This window comes from Xyrauchen texanus, chromosome 20 (genome assembly GCF_025860055.1).
Source record: "Xyrauchen texanus isolate HMW12.3.18 chromosome 20, RBS_HiC_50CHRs, whole genome shotgun sequence".
Classification (NCBI taxonomy): domain Eukaryota; kingdom Metazoa; phylum Chordata; class Actinopteri; order Cypriniformes; family Catostomidae; genus Xyrauchen; species Xyrauchen texanus.
In genome coordinates, this window is record NC_068295.1 from 32,249,993 (window position 1) to 32,269,500 (window position 19,508).

Genomic DNA, 19,508 nt, shown 5'->3' on the forward strand with positions numbered 1-19,508 from the left:
CAACCACAATTCTCCCACTGCATTCCTCACACACGTAAGTGTCAATATCCCCGTCTTTTCGATCACACTGGAGCCTCCACTCACTTAGCAGCTTCCTTCGAGTGACAATATCACAGGCATGATGCATGAAAGATGGTCTCTGACCATGACCATTTCTTTAATATCTAGAATCACTAACATAAGTAACTCCTTTGATGTTTTATTATTTCCCTGGACGAGACACAAGCAAGCAGGATGTATTAACAGAATCACTCACATATGTATGCTATAATTTTTTAATGTTAACTTGTATTTGGGAGGATAAGTGGATGGTAAGTCCAGAGGAGAATAGATATTTAGTCTAATTGAGTCTTATAAGAATAATATATACAAAAATGAAAATTCTGTCATCATTTACTCACCATTATGTAGTTCTTAATTTGGAATTTTGAAACGTCTTTACGCGTATATATTCCACACAAGGATAAATTATAATGACCATGTCTGCCATGCTCCAAAATGGACAGAAAACCTCATAAAAGCACCATAAAGATAGTCCATACAACACCATATTGATTAATTGATCATCTTCCCCTCCAGTAAGCTGTTAAATTGAAAACTGAGTCCGGAGTGTGTTTAGAAAAGACAGTTTTGTAAATTAAATGTTCTGCCCAATTTGTGACCCATATCAACAGATTGAAAATAACCGGACTCAATACTTAAGTAAACAGCTCACTGGAGGGGAAGATTTTCAGTGAATAATTCTTCATTTTCTGCTAAATTATTTTAACGTGGCTCGTTGTATTTATCGTGGCAGGTTCCTGATGAAATATACAGTACACAAGAGGCACTGCAACAACAAGGACAGTTATTTCCTTTCACACAAATCACTAATAAAAGGGCAGATCATCAGTTCATAAACACTTAGCTCTGTTTCTCACACAATGCTATCTTATGACATCAGAACACTCTTGCTATAGTGCATGACTTGACGTTTGCATTACATAACCTTCTACATTTACAAGATTGTCCAAATGCGATCAACTTGCACATTAGCTCTACTGATTGAGTAGAGCTGCGCTCAAAGGATGGTGTTGTGTCCTGAAGAGCAATCAGGTCAACATATGAGCCAAAACCGTGGTTGTAGAACCACGACAAAATGAATTGGTTCCTTCAGAAATTGCATTTTACATCTCACATTTGCTTTTTTGTGACACTATCGGTTACAGCAGGTTTAGGGTAGGGAGGTTGATTTAAAATTCGATAGAGCATTAACCTTAAAAACCTCATCTGTTTGAGAGAAAATGAATCTTCTTTAGTGCCAATCAGAAGACATTCAATTACATGGGTGAAATACAAGGGTGTAGATTTGGCTTGAAAATTGTGGAGGGTTCCATGTTTCCATTGATTTTTTTATAAATAATGCGGGGGTTGTACTTGCTTGTTTTGATTCTTGTGGGGGAAGGGGGTTACCTCCCTTCATACCCCCCAGAATCTAAACCCCTGATGAAATACAGTAATTTCAATGGGAATCCACACGATCGTGAATTTCACGCAATAGACTTCCGGGGGCAAAGAATTTACCCTCGTGGATTTTGAAGTTTGACAGGCAAATTCGCAGCACTGACCAATAGGAAGTTGCTTGGTTTGGCAGTGGTGCTTCTTCCACAGTTACACTGAATATCAGGGGTGTATTTTACAGAGAAGAGTGGGGGTGTGGGGGTTGTTGCTGTCCTTTTCTGCATATTGCTGCCCCCTTCCACATATTTGTGCCATTTTGTAGTGCGTTCTGCATAACGCGGTGGCCCATGCGGCCCAATTTCGTAGCCGGCCCACCGGGAAAAGTCCCAGTTCTCCCTATGGCCAGTCCGCGCCTGCTGAATATTCACAATGGACAAGGATATAGTTTTTTCTCTCTCACTTTTTTAACAGTATAAAATGCAGCATTAAAAAGAGGCTGTTTGGCAATTCGTTTATTTTCTGGTTGCATACGTGTGCAACGTCTGCCAACACCTCTCCGGTGCAGAATTTTCATTTTTGGGTTAACTAATCCTTTAATATGGGTGCTGTTCTGTCTGTAGATGTGAGTTTCCTCTGAAATAATTCCATTTTGATTGGCTCGTTCTAACCTCCCTTCCTGCCCCCGCAGTTGACCAAGCTTCACCAGTTGGCTATGCAGCATATCCCCTTTACCTCCCTTGGGCAGAGCAACCCCACCTTCCCTGGTACGTACCCAGAGCTCCCCAGGGAAGTCTGTCTCTCCCTTTGTCTGTCTATCTGGCTGTCTTTCTCTTTCTCGATCTGTCTTTCCACATCTCCACTTCCACCTCATGCGTTCACCAACACACAATCTACTTTTCCACTCTGAAGAAAGTGAGGGGGAAACCATATTGTGGTAAGGCTAAATATAACAATACTGTGTGTGTCAGAGAGCATACATTATGCTGCACGTGATACATCCACAGAAGCAAGGTGCCAATTTGAATTTTCTAAATTATATGTATCCTTAATAATAAGGTTGCACAATTTTTGTAGATAAAAAGTGTTAGTCTAAAACACTGTGGTAGGAATTCATATGTCTAAATTTGGTCCAATTTAGCCAATTTGTACAGTCAAGTCACAACTTCAGATCTACAGAAGATCTTTTTCTTTAAAGGGACAGTTCACCCAAAAATGTAAATTCTGTCATCATTTACTCACACTCATATTGTTCCAAACCTGTTTCACTTTCTTTTCTTCCATGGAACACAAAAGTAGATATAAGGCAGAATGTTATGTTTTGACAGGCTCAGTCACCATTCACTTTCATTGCATGGACAAATACAATGAGAGTAAATGATGACTTAGGTTCCTAACATTCTGCCTTGGCTTCCACAGATAAAGAAAGTCATATGAGTTTGTAACAACACTGAGTTGGAATAAATGTTGGGAGAATTGTCATTTTTGGGTGAAATATCATCTACCACTTCTTTTTCAGAAAGGATTTGAACCAGGGTCCTCTTGATCAGTAGTCAAAGACACTAACATTAGACCACCAGATCTAGTTATTTTTAAAGGGATAGTTGAAGCCAAAATTGTAATTCTTCAATATTTTACTCACCCTCATGTTGTTTCAACCCCATATATATATATATATATATATATATATATATATATATATATATATATATATATATATATATATATATATATATATATATATATATTTTATTATTTTTTTTTTTTTTCTGGGTGAACTATCCTTTTAACTTATTTTTTCATTTGGTCATTTGTTATATTGCCTAGGGCAGCAAGTAAACTTGGACTGCCACTGGCACCCCTGGAACCACTAACCAGTCCGGATAGTTTGTCTAGTTAGTCTGTGCTCAGAGCCTGCTGCTGACAGCTGCTTTGAGCTGTCAGAAGCATTTCTGAGTGAGTCAGGTCACCGTAAAGACAGCATCATGACTGCTATGCGATGCATACAGTATGTGTCACCCCTCTCCTTATATGTCAACTCATCACTATGGCAGGTGTTTGCCTTGACCTGCTTTCATTTGTTTAACATTTCTACTCCCATCTTGTCACTCCATACCTCCACAATACCCCTGACAATTTCAAACTTGCAGCATTTTCCAAAGCAAACCTGAAGCCTGCTCTCACAGCAGCCCACATTCATCATGACACACAGAATCCACACACTGTAAATGACTGTCCATAATTATTACCATGCAAATAAAGAGACAGCCTCTTCATAGATGTTCCCGATAATGTGGGCTATTTGGAAATACTTTTATGGGTGTTTTTCAATCTCAGGCGGAAGTGAATTAGTCAGAAATTCATTCATGACTCACCCAACCTAGCAGCCTTAATGCTGTTATACACTATATAATTTTACTGTCATTAATTCATTTTTATTTGAGCAATCTCAATTGCAGTATAGCAATGTTAAAATGTTAACTGCGGATCAACAAATTACATATTTAATCAGCTATCAAGTTTTGTGGTCCTTACAGTCGCATTTCCCTGCATAGGTCTGGATGCTGCCTTTGCAACCAGTTCTCAAGAGCTGACCATACCTAATGATGTAAGTCCTATATGATATAAAGCACACATATTTTACACTATTTATCAAGTAACCTGGGGGTACAATCTTCATTGCAGCTCATCTTGCATTTTTTTTTTTTTTGTGTGTGTGTTTATTACTTTTTACAGTGCAGTCCAAAAGTCTCAGACTATATTGAAAACTGTTTTTTTTTTTCATATCAACCTGGAACTGAACAGACAAGTTTTAGGATTTAGAATTTTTTAAAAAAAACAACCTCTCCGACTTTTGAACCCCACTGTATATTCATTAATTTTGGGTTATTTGTCTTTAAGATTGGCCACCCTTACATTATAACACTTTGTTACTCTTTGTTACTGTCATCTCTAGTCCTAAGTATCATTACTTTGTTAAAGAGATAGGTCACACAAAAACGAAAATTCTCTCATCATTTAATCACCCTCATGCCATCCCAGATGTGTATGATAGAATGTGTTTATGACTGCTGAACATGAACTATGTTTTTTTGAATATTTTAACTCTGTAGGTCCTTTTAATACAAGTGAATGGTGATCAGTCCATTGTAGCTCCATAAAACACATAAAGGCAGCATAAAAGTAATCCATATGACTCCAGTTGTTATTTATATATATATATATATATATATATATATATATATATATATATCTTCAGAAGCGATATGATAGATGTGGGTGAGAAACAGATCAAAATGTAAGTCCTTTTCTTTACACTAAATCTCCACTTTCACTTTTACATCTCAAAGACACATGTGGTGCCTGTTTAGTTTCACTTTCACACCTGAAAGGGAAAGTGGAGTTTTAGGGCTAATATATTAATCTGTTTCATATCATCTGACTTCTGAGGAAAGGGATTTAATCACTGGAGTCATATGGATTACTTTTTTGTTTCCTTTATATGATGTTTGGTGCTACAAAGTTCTGATCACCATTCACTTGCATTGTATGGACCTACAGAGCTGAAATATTCAAAAAAACTTTGTTTGTATTCAGCAGAAGAAAGAAAGTCATACACATCTGGGATGGCATGAGGGTAATAATAATGAGAACATTTTAATTTTTGCATGAACTGTCCCTTTAAGCCACTTTATTTATTCATTTATTTTTTCACTAAATACAAAATGTCTCATTCAGCCTATAAATTCTTGTCAAGGCAACTACAGATTACTGGTTCGGTTGATTATCATTAGCAGCATAAGAGATTTTAATTCCATCATTTCATTCTTACATATGATTTTATATGACCTTTAATAAGAAGTATCATCTTTGGTTGTGAGGAAAAATCATCTTGCAAAAGCAAAATATTATGAGCAATAATTATATTTAACTGCACATAAACCTCAACATTCAATAACGACACAAACCACAATTACAAATCTCATTAAGTAAATATGGGCACTTCTCCACACAACAGCAACAACAACAGCATAAATGTCAGCAACAGTAGAACAGTTATCCTATTAGAGCTAACATCTCGAAGAATATTATTAGTCTAACAAGAGTTTATTTGGTCTAACAATTTCTTAGTCTCAGTTTCAAATTTTCAGTTTCAAGATGTTCACTCTCAGCCTGGTTGAACTCCTTATGTCCAGATATTGTTTGGCATTTACCCATCTGTCTGTCTGTCTGTCTGTCTGTCTGTCGGTCTCTCAGCTCATAGGCTGCATCATTGGCAGACAGGGCAGTAAGATCAATGAGATTCGCCAGATGTCTGGTGCCCAGATCAAGATTGCGGGGGCCACAGACGGTTCGGCTGTGCGCCACATCACCATCACAGGCTCCCCAGCCAGCATCAGTGTGGCTCAGTACCTGATCAGTGCTAGGTAGGATATTTCCCTCACTCCTTTATAGGAATTGCTCACCCAAAAATTAAAATGTCTGTCATTATTTACTCACCCATATGTTTTTCCAAACCCATATGCTGTTATTTTTCTATGGAACTCAAAAAGAGAATTTGAAAAATCTCCATACAGCTCTTTTCCCTACAACAAGATTTCATAGTGACCATGTCTGTTTAGCTCCAATAAGATCTGAGAGCTACAGTAGAAGGGAAGAGACTCTCATTTCAGTCCGATCCTCACACAAAGCCATCGTATAGCTTTAGAAGACTTGGAATATAGCACACAAGTCATATGCACCACTGTTTTGGTGCTTTTATGGACACACATGGTCACTATTAACTGTTGTTGTATGGAAAAAAAGCATTGTTAAGATTCTTCAAAAGTTCTCCTTTTGTGTTTAACGTTAAAAAAATAACAGCATATGGGTTTTGAACAACATGAGGCTGGGTGAATATAGACAGAATTTTAATTTTTAGGGTGAAATATTCCTTTTTCACAGGGTCTGGCATAATATGTAGGAATTACACCATAGTCTATTTGTTTGTTTGTTTTCATTTCACCAATATGGCACTCCTTTATTAATGCTCATCCAGGCATGTTATACCCTTATTATTATTCCTTCTTGTAACGCTTAACATTCCCTATATTGATTATTCTTTTTTCTATTTCTCTCACCCCCATGTCACACTCTTCTCTTGTTTACACCCCTTAACCTCTCTATTAACCCCACATATCCCTCACGTCCTTCCTTCTCCATGTGTGTGTGTGTGTGTGTTTGCAGTTTAGAGATGGCTAAACTGAGCATCCAGGCTGCATCATCTACCACACCTATCGACCTCGGCCTAGGTTTCTCCCAGTCCACCCCTTCCGCCTCCACACCCACCTCCATGGCTGTCCTGGCTGCTCCCCCTTCTGCTATTAACGTCCACTCCCCCCAGTCCATGTCCTCCATACCCAGTGCCCACTACGCCCTGCCTGTCTCCAGCCTGCTTGGCATGAAAACCGTCCCTCTGCTGGCAGTGCACGCAGCTGCCTCTGCGAGCCTCCCGCCCGGCCTAACCCCCTACACCACAAAGATCCCCACTTCGTCCAGCATCAAAAAATCAGAGCGGCAGAAGTTTGCCCCGTACTGAGCGGCTGTGGTCTTTAATATCAAGAGTAATGTTGTATTTGTTTCTTATTCATCCATGAATATTTTGTAGATTGAAAGTGTTCCCCGACTCCCTTTTTTTTTTTGAAAAATGTCTCAATATTTTGCAAAAGTGCATGACAAGATTAATTGCTCCTTATATCGTCTTCCATTTTGTTTTGCATTTCATTCGGAAGTGTTTGAAATATCCATCTCTCACCATATCATTTATCTGACACTCTTCCCTTTTTTTTCACGGAAAGCCAAAGCCCAAAGGAATTTGCTTTATTGGTACTATGCAGCTCACAAAGAAGGTCTGTGTCTGTACGTATAATTTTTTCAGCTGTTGTTTGTTTATCCTGGTGAGATTTGAATGTGCTGATTAGACCAGGCAGACATTTTTGTTATTGTATCAAAATAAAGTCATTTCAAAGAGAGTGTGATGCTCTGCGTCTCATACTCATGTTGTTATTCTGACTGCAACAGCATATTGGATTTTGCAGATACCGATAACTAAGGTGCAAGGCAGATAACTGTTTTATTGGGTGATAGTTTTTAAAATATATTTATTGAATTTATTGGAGAAAAAAAATCCTGACTGTAACAGGCACAGACATAGACACAATAATAGTCCAAAATAATAAAATACCAGATGCTGTATATTGTGCAACTTAAATCCTAGTAATAACCAGAAAACAATTACGATTTGGTGCATAACGCGGGACATTTATGAAGAAAATCTATCTGTAAACTATCGTGTGGACTTTTACAGATACGATAGTTCCAAAAACAGTGGTGCAGATTAAATCGGTCGACCCTTACATACCCTACATAAATAAACTTTTCTGCAAATACCTTCTTACCAGTTACCTCATTTTTTACACTGCTAGCATCACCAAACAGAATTGCAAAATAATTACCTTACTCAAATTTGTTGGCCAAACACGTGCCATTGGTTGAGGCATCGTTGCTGTGTCGGGTTGGTTGAAATGCTCAAATAAACAAAGCAATGTTTTGATAGCGCCACAGAGCTGTAGTGTTTACATTCTTTTGGGGAATCAACCATTACAAAAGGGCTTATTGGTGGTTAACGCTGCATATTATGTAAACTGGGATAGGAGAAAATATCTTAACAGTGAAAAAAATGACACATTTCAGCTTTAAAACACAAAGGCACAACAAGGCAATCCTTGGTACACATTTTTGATACTAACAAATTAGCATCTGGCTCTTTTTAGAACAATGCTGCAAGCACACCTTTATAATATGTTAACCATACCATACAATATATAAGATTATGTTGATGTGAAACCATATCAAACAAATTGTGTTATTGTTTTTCTTTTCTCTCAGCTAAGTTAAATGATGATACTGTAAAACTCTGACTCACATATGAAGTAGTAGACCCATGCTTCTCATGCCCAGCAGGGCTTTTATCAGGTATAAAACTGTTTTTAACAATAATTTGATTTGTTATTCTATATCTGATTGTGTGTTTTCCTCCTAGGCTGTCCTCAGTAATAGCACGTCTGAGGCCACTGTAGTGCGACCTTTAAAGTTTATCATTAATCTCTCATTGGATTATCCTAAAGCCATAGTGGACTTTTATGGACTCTGATACTACTCAAGAATTCCAGGCTACACAATGAAAATGAGCAATGTTTTCTAACGTATTTTAAATTCTCGTATTAAACAGATCTGCTGTAATTCGTTTTTTGTGTGTCAACCATTCAATGTAAGACATGTACTGTATTTGTGTTTGTTTTTAGATTACTTTTTGAAGATTCTGTATGCATTTTGCTGTTTATGTATGACAGTCAATGTGCTTTTACTACATACATTACAAAGGTGTAACTTAAAAGTAATTCTATAATTAAATGATACCAACAGAGGGTCTTGTAGTTTCATTATATATACAAAGACTACTTCGGAATACTGGCATAGTCTTACAAGAAAATGGCAAGAATTAGCATTTTTATAAACCTTGATTAAATCAAATACTTCTAATTTCCCATACCCTTGCATTTCAGCGCCTGTCCTGCTGTGATTGAAGTGAAAGGTAAGAGCAAACTAATGGAGTTTTTATGGTGCTGCAAAAGCATATCTGCATTGCTGTGGGTCGTTCAATTATACATGCAGTGCTTAAAACAAGGTTATTTTTGGTTAAAGTAAGCTTGTTTTTAAGAACACAGACCAATGGGGAAGTTTGTTTCCATGAACTGTACATGATTCGTATTTGTCTCAGAGAATCATATATTTTTTAGAAAGCTTATTTTGTCCTTATCTTTCATTTGTTTCTGATGGATGTTTGCTGTTTTGTAAATGTCATCAGTACATCACTGTCTTTGGCTGTGGAGAACAGACATTTTGAAAAGCTGAATGCAATGAATCTAATATAGCTGCAGAGCATAACATTCCCATCGGATCTGGGATACCACTAAAACTTACAATGCATCAATGCCACTGACTTTTATATAAGCAGCATTAATATTTATAACAAAAGCCTCCAGAAAATACCCATCACATCTGCTATAGCTTTTAAATACAATATGGCATGTCATTTTGATGGCATTTCACAAACAAATTTTCAGCCAAGATGCATTAACTTTACCGTTCATTCACGTTTGAGACAGCCTTCTTTCAAGGGTCTTTTGACACATTTTACTTACCTAGAAGGAAGACCTCAAAGAACATTAATAGTTTGTCTGAACTTTTTTACCCTTAAGCTGGAAATGTCCATGGAGTCATCAGTTGGTTCGAGACAACAAACTTTGTTGCTTTGGCAAAAAAAAAAGAAAATGGAATGGAATAAACTTTGCGTCCCTTGGAAGTGAAACTACCTTTTCACAGGTACTGCTGGAACAGCTTTCTGAACAGGTTGCTCAATCATGCATGCGCTCAAAATGAACCATTACCACACTGTCACTCACTGCATGTGGAGCTCTTGTACTTCTTCTTAAGGAGCGGTGGCCCCATTCAAAATTCATAAAATAACTTCAAGCTTTCAGAAAAACACTTTCACTCAAAGACTTTTTGCAAAACTATGAATTTGACCTCAACCCTGTCTGCTCAAAGATCTAAATCATGTCCGCATGCATGGATCCGAGCATAGCTGAACTAAATCAGTTCTTAATGGGCATGGAAATGTAATGCCATAAGGGAAGCTCCTCTCATCTACATGGAGTGGGGGTCATAGTGAGTGCCAACAGCATGTACTGTGTTGTGAAATGTCTTTGTTAATGTTGAATTAATGATTTTCCACTCTCACCCCATCAAAAAGATGATGGAAATGGCTTTGACTGACCCTGAATAATCGATTATATTTATGCAGTCCTGGGGATATGATGAGCATTTCTTTAAAAGGATGCAATAATCTGGCCTCAAGCATCACAGTCTTTTTGTGTGTATTACTCCTAATTTCACACAGTTCCATGTGCTCACAACTTTGGATATGCACCATAAGGGTTCTTCACACCAAACATGTTATTGCCTCTGTCTGCAGTGTTTTACAATGTATGCATGCGCTAGGTAGATGTCTTTGACTGTTGAGTTGTATCAGTGCCTCGCTTCTTAGACACTGTGTCAAGTTAAAGGAATGTTCAGGGTTCAATACAAGCTAAGCTCAATTAACAGCATTTTTGGAATAACGTTCGACTCGTTCATCATTTATTAAAAAAAGAAGCAAAAATGACAGTTACAGTGAGGCACTTACAATGGAAGTGAATGGGGCCAGCCCATATACGTTAAAAAATACACAATGTTTTTTAACATGATTTTTGTGTGATAAGATTGCTTACTAGCCTAATCTTTGTAAAGTTATATGTGAAGCTCCCATACCGGCTCCATACGGAACTCGAACCTGTATCTTCAGCATGTGAGGCGGGTGCACTAATACGGACGCTAAAGCCTCTAGCGTCAGTCACTTATGCACTGCTTGAGGTCAGGACAGTGAGGTTTATACACATTGTACAGCTATCTATCAGCTGGCTCCCGTTACATTCACCCCCCTAGACCTCACTCCCATCCGGGTCAAGGCACCATTGTGATGTTCCTATTCTACCTGATCCATACAGGACTCAAACCACTGTCTCCAGCATGGGATTCGGGTGCACTAACAAGGAGGCTAAAGCCTCTAGCGTCAGTCACTAGTGCACCTCTAGAAGTCAGGACAGTGAGGTTTACACACATTGCACAGCTATCTATCAGCTGGCTCCCATTACATACAGTATATCCAATATTACATCTTTGTTGCCATGACAGCAAAAACCTTATTTCCCATTGTTGGATATAACTTTACACATTAATGTGAGTAAGCATTTTATCACACTAAAATCATGTCAACACAAATAATGTTTGCATCTTGAAGCAGTTTTAAAATGGTGTGTAATGTATTTTAGCCTTTTATGGACTGGACCCATTAATTTCCATTATAAGTCCCTTACTGTAACCATTTTTCTTTTTAAATAAACAAGCATATATAAAAGTGGTTTTATATATATATATATATATATATATATATATATATATATAAAATGGCTAAATTACCAAAAGTGATAGGGTCAATAAAGACCCGAAATATGTAGCCTAATAGTGTCATGTTTTGTGCTTCCAAAAATCAAATTTCTATGATTAGACTATTTCATATCTATGAAAGATAAGGTTACATCACAGGATATAATTTTCTTTCTTTACTTTAAGACGAGTGTTATATTTATACAATTGACTACTACATCATGTTGGTTTTCAAAATGGGTAGACTCTGTCAGAACAAGGCGAGTAAATGATTAATCATATTCTGAATTGTGTGAGTCAATTGAGGGAATGTACCATCTGCTGGTCGGAAAGGTGACGCACTCCTCGGTTTGTGACGTAAGGCTATCGATTAAGTTTTTTTTTTTTTTTTTGGTCTGTCACTAGAGCTAAAGAGTCCACTCTTTCTCCAAGCCACTCCTTTCTTTCAGAGAAGACTTTACACGTCCTGACGTCCTCGTTAATAACACCATCTAAACAAAACAAAAACAAAAAAACGACCAGCGCTCCCAGGACACACAATTATGAATACCCTAAGGTGCAATGGGGGCGTTCAATAGTATTTCCTGAGTGCAGTCATGAGGTTTTCTTCAGTGTGCAGAGAGTGATGATTTGAAGGCTATCGAGCCGCGATCTTTAACAACTATAGAATCAGATGAACGGACAACGCTCACACCGTCGGAAAGATGCAGGTATTGCACGTTTAATCAGAGTTGTAACGTCTCTGAGTATCTCTAAATGGCATCATAAAGTTGAAGTTAGACGTATGGGAACAGTCGATAATGTGTGCTGCATGAACAATACGCTTTAACCGGCTATTTGCGGTTTACGGAAAGTCCTTTTTTTTTTTCTTCTTCAGCTCACATAATAAAACATTAATGTTAATACATCGTTTGTTTACATCCCAGAAACAGATAATCATTGTAGCTATCTCCTCGAAACATTGTGTCGCGACATTACCAACGCCTCTGTTTTCTAATTCTCAGTCGGGCATGCCACATCTGAACCCCAAAATAATCGTCCCAGTTCTAAAAGCGATTTGACAGCTGAGGTGGCACACTTTCTATCGTTTAACGTGAGTGTGTGTGGCAGAAGATGTGATTTTCGAGTGATGTAGGTGATACTGCGAAGATCACCTGTGCATTGCATCAACAGGCTCCACAGCCCACGGGGACTAGAGTTGAGAATACATCTTATAATGCAGCGATGTGAGTTTAGATGAACAACTAGATCAAATCCAGCTGTAACTGAGTGCTTTGTCATCAGTTGCCAATTAACTTCACAGTACATATATTGTAATATTGTAATATTGTCTTCACACTCCGCCCCCTTTCCCCTCCTCGAATCTATTTCCCGATCAAACTCCTCGTGTAGTTTAACACATTGAATTAAGCTGCATTGATTGCGCTTAGCTGGACAGAAGATAAATGAGAGACATTTGCGCGCGATTTACTGAGGTTCCCTCGAGGCAATTCTGCCTTTCGTGTCCATCACCCCTGTTGAGTTGATGCGAGGACGTGAGACTGGAAGATTTCTAGCGCTATGTGTGTTTATACTCGAGGCGGTCAGCCTTCACACATTGTAGCGTGAGAAAGTTATTTATCTCTTCATAAAAAGAGGGAACGATTCGACATTTCTTTTGGATATCGCCTGTTATATTCTGTGACGTTTACACGAATAATTCGACTGAAGAATCAGTGAGGGGATTTTGATGGATGTTGAAGGGTAGACAGGGGTTGGCAGTTAATTACTGGTCATTTTTAGCGAAATAATATTCACAAAAGTGTAACATCTAATTATTAAAATGACGATTATTATATAATTCATGTTCACTTTCTTGACTGACTGAGGCATCTGAATGAAAATGTTTTATTGTAAAGACAATGTTTCATTTTATCTATGTCAAAACATAAATTAAACTAATCTGCTAAAAATGTTTTAGAAATAACAACTTTGAAAGATTTTTTTATATATTTTATTTGCAGTTAAATGAATATTCCAGGTTCGATACAACCGACAGCATTTGTGGCATAATATTGAAAAATAAGTTCGACGTGCCCCTCCTTTTCTTTAAAAAAAAATGTAAATCAAGGATAGTGGCTAAAATCATTTATCAAAAGAGTGTGAGTGGGGTTGACTGGCACATTGATTTTGTTTGGGTGGGTTATCACACTGGGTATAAAAAAATAATAAATAATAATTGATAACCTTCATAAACACTATTTACCAACCAAATACCTCTAAATACACAAATAGATACCATAAATTAATGAATAATAATAATAATAATACTTATTATTATTACTCATACACATGATTTTAAACCGAGCCAGTTATGTCATTAAAAATGTTTTACATTTATATAAAAGTTTAAGTAAATATTTAATATTATTAAAATTTTATATAAGTAAAAAAGTTTAATATTAATTTCAAACTGTAAATGTGTATATATGAATCATAATGAGATTAATAAAATCATAAATATTACATAATCATTACTCATATTAATGGTAGACACATAGACATGGATTGTGCTGTTTCTAACAAGTTATTGGATAAACAAGGATGGATGGATGTGTGTATATGTGTGTGTGTGTGTGTGTGTGTGTGTGTGTGAGAGAGAGAGAGAGAGAGAGAGAGAGAGAGAGAGAGAGAGAGAGAGAGAGAGAGAGAGAGAGTGTGATCACCTGTTGCCACACACAAGCAGAGATGCTGTCAGCTTTCTCAGGGGAAAAATAGCGGTCCAAGTGGGGGTAATTCTCCCTACTTCGCGGAACCCGGTGCGCAAGTGTCATTCACAAAAAGAAAATGCAATGTCCTCTACCATTTTAAACAGTGTGTCCACTCCAATGTGGAAAGTCCGATAAGAGGTAAGCGCCTTCAGTTTGTGTAATTAATAAGTCTGATGTGTCTCTCAGCTGTAATGAGCCGTAATGCTGAAGTTGTTCGTTTAAATCCATTTAAAGCTATTTCCTAGCTTTTGTAGTAATACGAGCGATCATGGAGCGCTGTTGTATGTAAACACTGGCTGATGCGAAATTCACTTCACGCCACCTAACTGGCTCCTATGACACACAAAAATGATCTTTTGCCACCACCTACTGGCTAACATATGTAATGTAAAAAACTAAATACATGTAAAAAAAGACAAACAGTAGCTATTAACAGATCTGCACTGCTCTTACACTAGTTTAGAATGACGAACATAATCGGAGTGATACACACAGTGAAGCGTCCGAGTGCTGTGTCAGACCTTCAGTGCCTCCTCCTTTCTGGATATTGGCACCAGTGTAAAGCAGTTCAATGGAAAGGAGGAGGCGAGAACTGGCCTGGCGATATAAACAATATTTTAATGATTAACTTAAACAAAAGACAAACACACACACATGACGGACATGTCCGTAAACGATCTCTCTCTCGTCGCACCACCATCCGCAATCGGCCTTCATGCCTCTCGGAGGCTTAATTAGCCTGATAAGGGACCGGGTGTGTATAATCACGACCCGGGCCCGCCCTCCGCCCTGTCACACCATTATTTAATTATTTGTTCTTGGTACTTTTTAAATGGCTTTAATGTATAGATTTTATTGTATTACGCCTTGTCCCAGACACAGACTTTCAATAATAAACTATGAAAATCCATTATAAAAATACAAACTGTTACATGCTTAAAACTATGGAAACACTTTACAATAAGGTTATATTTGTTAACATTAGTTAACTACATTGGATAACATCAACAGTTATTTTACTGCACTTACTAATCTTGGTTAATGTTAATTTCATCATAAACAAAAACTAATACAAATAAAAAGTTCATAAACATTCAATTTCCACCTCAGAATTGTATTTATCACAACACAGAATTTGAGGTGTGGTGGAAATGACACAGTGGTGGGAATTTTTATGACTTGCAGAAAAAATTAAAAAACGACCATAAAAAAAGTCTTAGGCACTTCAGTTTCTTGCCATATTTTTTTTCATTTATCAATTAACATCATATAAAGTCCAGTAAACATAAAAAAGCTAAATCAATATTCGGTGTGACCACCTTTGCCTTTAAAACAACACCAATTCTCCTAGGTACACCTGGACACAGTTTTTCTTGGTTGTTGGCAGATTGGATGTTCCAAGCTTCTTGGAGAATTCACCACAGTTCTTCTATCTATTTAGGCTTAGTCTTAATTGCTTCTGTCTCTTCATGTAATCCCAGACTTACACAATGTTCTGTGGGGGGCTTTGTGGGGGCCATGACATCTGTTTGCAGGGCTTCCTGTTCTTCTATTCTAATCTTTTCTATTTACAAAAGGAATGTTTGGGAGTCTTAACATTTATATTTCCTATTGACACAGTAAAGCTGAAGATATAAATTACCATCTTAAAATAGTATTGTGAATCATCTTATGTAACTAAGACTTAAGCACTGTACTGTACATCTCCTGTGATGCATGTATATACACAGTTGGACAAATTGAATAAATTAGTGAGAATGTGAATTCTTTTTTTTTTTTTTTTTTTTTAATGATATTTACTTTGTTGAAGTGCCTGAAGCTAAATAAACACCCTCTTGCTTTTTCTAGTGTTATACTAGTTGAGATAAATTATTTTGGGCCAGCTTTTTGGTAGGTGCCTCAGCCAATCTCTGACTGGAATTATACTGCCCTTGTCCATGGTGCTGAACTCTGTAGTTTATCTGTTTTTCAGATGTGATGGTTCTGATGCTGGTGCACTAGACTCTACATGTGATATGCGGATTGTTATGTGAGCCCAGGTGAAGTCCCATAATTTTATGCTGGTGGAGAGAAGAGAGATGCTTGACTCTGCTGCCATGACAACAGGACTTATCTTTGTCACCTGGTTCTTGTATACCATCGCAAGGGGCAATCTCATTGTGTCTGTGCCAGAGGGTGGGGAAAAAGAGCGTTTGGAGCGTGTTCTGACCCAGGCCAAAGAAGGTCCGCTGAGCCCCAGTGCTAAGCAGCATCTAGAGGAGCTTAGTAATCTGAAACTGGATGTTATCAAAGGGGGCAACAGATCCAACACTAGTAGGACTCGACCTAACTTGAGCTCATTGAGACGTGGTTTCAAAGTGCAAGGAAAGTCTTTAGAAGCTTGGGGCGAGCAAGAATCACTCAAGCAAACCGAAGAGGCTCCCACAGAAGAGGCAAACATCTCCCTGGATGCGATTGACGAGTATGCTTACCCTGATTATAGGGGTAAGGGCTGCATGGATGAGACAGGGTTTGTGTTCGCCATTGGGGAGAAATTTACCCCGGGACCTTCCACCTGTCCTTGCTTATGCACAGACGAAGGTCCTCTGTGCACCCAGCCTGAATGTCCAAAACTTCACCCCCGTTGCCTGCGTGTCGACACAAGTCAGTGCTGCCCACAGTGCAAAGAAAAGAAAAACTACTGTGAATTTCGAGGAAAGATCTACTCATCTCTGGAAGAGTTTAAGGTTAGAGCACTACATTAGATGCAGATGGATGTGTTAACTGAATTTATTCTATTCTTTTTGTCTGTATTGAATGCCAGAGTGACCTTTACTTATGGTAGATTTTTTGAAGAGAGGTTATTACTGCACACTCTTTGAATCTCTGTTCATTATTGAGTAGAACTGAAATTCTTTGTTCCATTGGAGTTTTCTGTCAAGATGAAAACATCTAATGTGTGCACATCATGTTTTGATTATGTATTGATTCCAACAGCCCAAAAATGAGTTTTCAGAGTTGTATGGCAGGTAGTGAAATTTATTATTGCAGCAGTCTGCATAAAGCTTTCCTCAAAGTGTGGTAATGACAGAGGACTGGATTTATTGGTTCTGCTCAGCTAATGCATATGCAGACTGCAAACTTAACAATTAAACCCACCCAAATCTGTTTTGTCCAACAAGGCTGGCTGCTGAGGGAAAACTGCAGAAATAATTCTGACTTGCCTCAATAAAGCTTATCAGTGTTAGAAAACCCCTTTGAATATTTATTTTATTTTCCACAGCAATTGGAGGTGACACTTTGTCCTCAGTTTCATTTGTAGAGGTTTGTGCCGTGAGATATGGTGTGCAGAAGGTTTGTTTCACAGAATTGCTAATGGCTAAGTAGTCCTTTGTGTTTTGTTATTGGAGGCAGAGAAAAAGCACAGAGCATAACCGAACAGCTCACTTATAAGTTCAGTATGTGATTCCTGGGACATTTCCAGAGATGTCACACGAATGCTTCAGAAATTCACTTGTGACAGGAAGGCTCTGGATTTATCATATCAGTTCATGTAATTTAAAATGTGTTTTAAAGGGATAGTTCATCTAAAAATGGAAATTCTGTCATCATTTACTCAAAACCCTCAAAACCTGTATGTAGTTCCAAATTTGTAAGACTGTATGAGCTGTCATTGTTGGCATCTTCCTAATTTAGCTCTCTTCTACCAATTTGCTAAATAATTGTAGAATTTAGTTTGATGCACAGCATTTTACATCAGCACCAAAAGATATGGCTAGCATATACTCCTCCCTTTTAAAGTAGAAAGGTTTAGCAATTATATGGTTAGTTGCATTTACTGTAGTATTGTTTTGTCCCTGCTGTCTTCAAACCTATCAGAAAAACCTTGCAGCCCATTTTTGGGTGCCTATTTACCAGTTGATAAACACTCAACTATATATGATATAAACTGTTAGGGGTATGGTTAAAATTATACAGGTTTTGATATTCTTCTGTAATGAATGGGCTGGAGCATAAGGCATGACTCAAGTTCAAAGATCCCAATGGACATAAATATGCAGGAGAAGCAAGGGAGATATAGGATACCAGAGGAATTGTCAGAAGGAATCAGGTGAGCATTGTAGATTGCTGTGATTGCACGAATATGCTCTTCCTCTTCCTTTCATTAGGAATGATATTCTAGGCACATGAGATTATATATTAAATAATCAATTGCTTCCAAAGATGCACACCCAATTTAAAGCTCTTGTTTTGCCTCAGTTTTTGTTTCTCTGGTTATATTAAAGAGATAGCTTGCCCTAATATGAACATTCTGTTATTATTTACACATCCTTATGTTGTTCCTAACCTGTTTTTGTCTGTGGAACACAAAAGGAGAAATTTTGGAAGAATCATTACATAGAATGGAAAAGTTGTCCATAAAATGTATTTATGCAACTCCTGTGCTATATTTCAAGTCTTCTGAAGTCATACGATAGCTTTGTGTGAGGAAAATTTAAGTTGTTTTTCACTGATCATCTTCACCTCCATCAAAGTTCTTGTTTAACCAATGTCCATGTCCAGATTTAAAACATGGTGCATCAATGTAATTGACACCAAAATGGCACTTGCATATGTACCAATGCTGTGTTCTGTTCAAGTCAGATTTGGGATATTCCTACTTGATATCTCCAATCTCCGACCATAAAGGCATTCCATTGCCAGATGCTTGGAAGATGATGTGCAATGAAACAAAACTGTAACGCTCCTGTCAGCAGGGGTTTGACTGTCATCAGAGATGTCTCCTAGCAACCCATTTGATAAACAATGCAGAAGTGCGTCATCAATTCTCAAAAAAAAGGGTACAATTCGCAATGTATTGAACACCTGTCACAGCAAACGTTTGTAAAACAAGCTTTAATATCATGTAATGTAAGATAATATTTATCATTTACATTGTACATCTCATGTTAGGGGGACGTCATGCACCTGTGAGTTGAAGATTTCCGCACAAGTTTCCAAGTTGGAATTCCGACTTCAAGTGGCGTTCCATTGCACTTTTCCTAACAGGAAGTTGGAAAATCCAACATTCCAAGTTGAATGGAGTGCAGAATAATTTACAGCAATGTGCCATTTTTTTATTCTACACACAATGCAGGGTAGACACATACAGTATATTTCAGTAAGTAACTACTTACATTTCAATCTGCTTCTCACACATTCCTATCATATGGCTTCAGAACACTTGAAATCAACGCTCGAACAATGTTGTCGCTA

General features: G+C 37.7%; 3 protein-coding genes across 10 annotated transcripts in view; 2 read left to right on the forward strand and 1 right to left on the reverse strand.

The window, feature by feature from the left end:
* Positions 1-8,895, forward strand: part of LOC127661015 (poly(rC)-binding protein 3-like) — a 28,236-nt gene extending 19,341 nt beyond the window's left edge. For 2 of the 8 annotated variants that reach the window (XM_052151549.1, XM_052151551.1), the window contains 4 exons: positions 2,129-2,204; positions 3,993-4,045; positions 5,695-5,864; positions 6,664-8,895. In XM_052151549.1, the coding sequence (XP_052007509.1) occupies positions 2,129-2,204; positions 3,993-4,045; positions 5,695-5,864; positions 6,664-7,015 (651 nt within the window). In that variant the 3' untranslated portion in view covers positions 7,016-8,895. Of the gene's footprint in view, positions 1-2,128; positions 2,205-3,992; positions 4,046-5,694; positions 5,869-6,663 lie in introns of those variants that run through there. The other 6 variants (XR_007972719.1, XR_007972716.1, XR_007972717.1 and 3 more) reach the window with 6 other exon arrangements.
* LOC127661011 (kinesin light chain 1-like) overlaps positions 1-19,508 on the reverse strand; it is a 293,422-nt gene that overhangs the window by 93,131 nt on the left and 180,783 nt on the right. The window lies entirely within an intron of this gene.
* LOC127661017 (brorin-like) overlaps positions 12,150-19,508 on the forward strand; it is a 28,944-nt gene continuing 21,585 nt past the window's right edge. The window contains exons 1-2 of the mRNA XM_052151557.1: positions 12,150-12,233; positions 16,246-16,999. Of these exons, the coding sequence (XP_052007517.1) occupies positions 16,331-16,999 (669 nt within the window). The 5' untranslated portion in view covers positions 12,150-12,233; positions 16,246-16,330. The remainder of the gene's footprint in view (positions 12,234-16,245; positions 17,000-19,508) is intronic.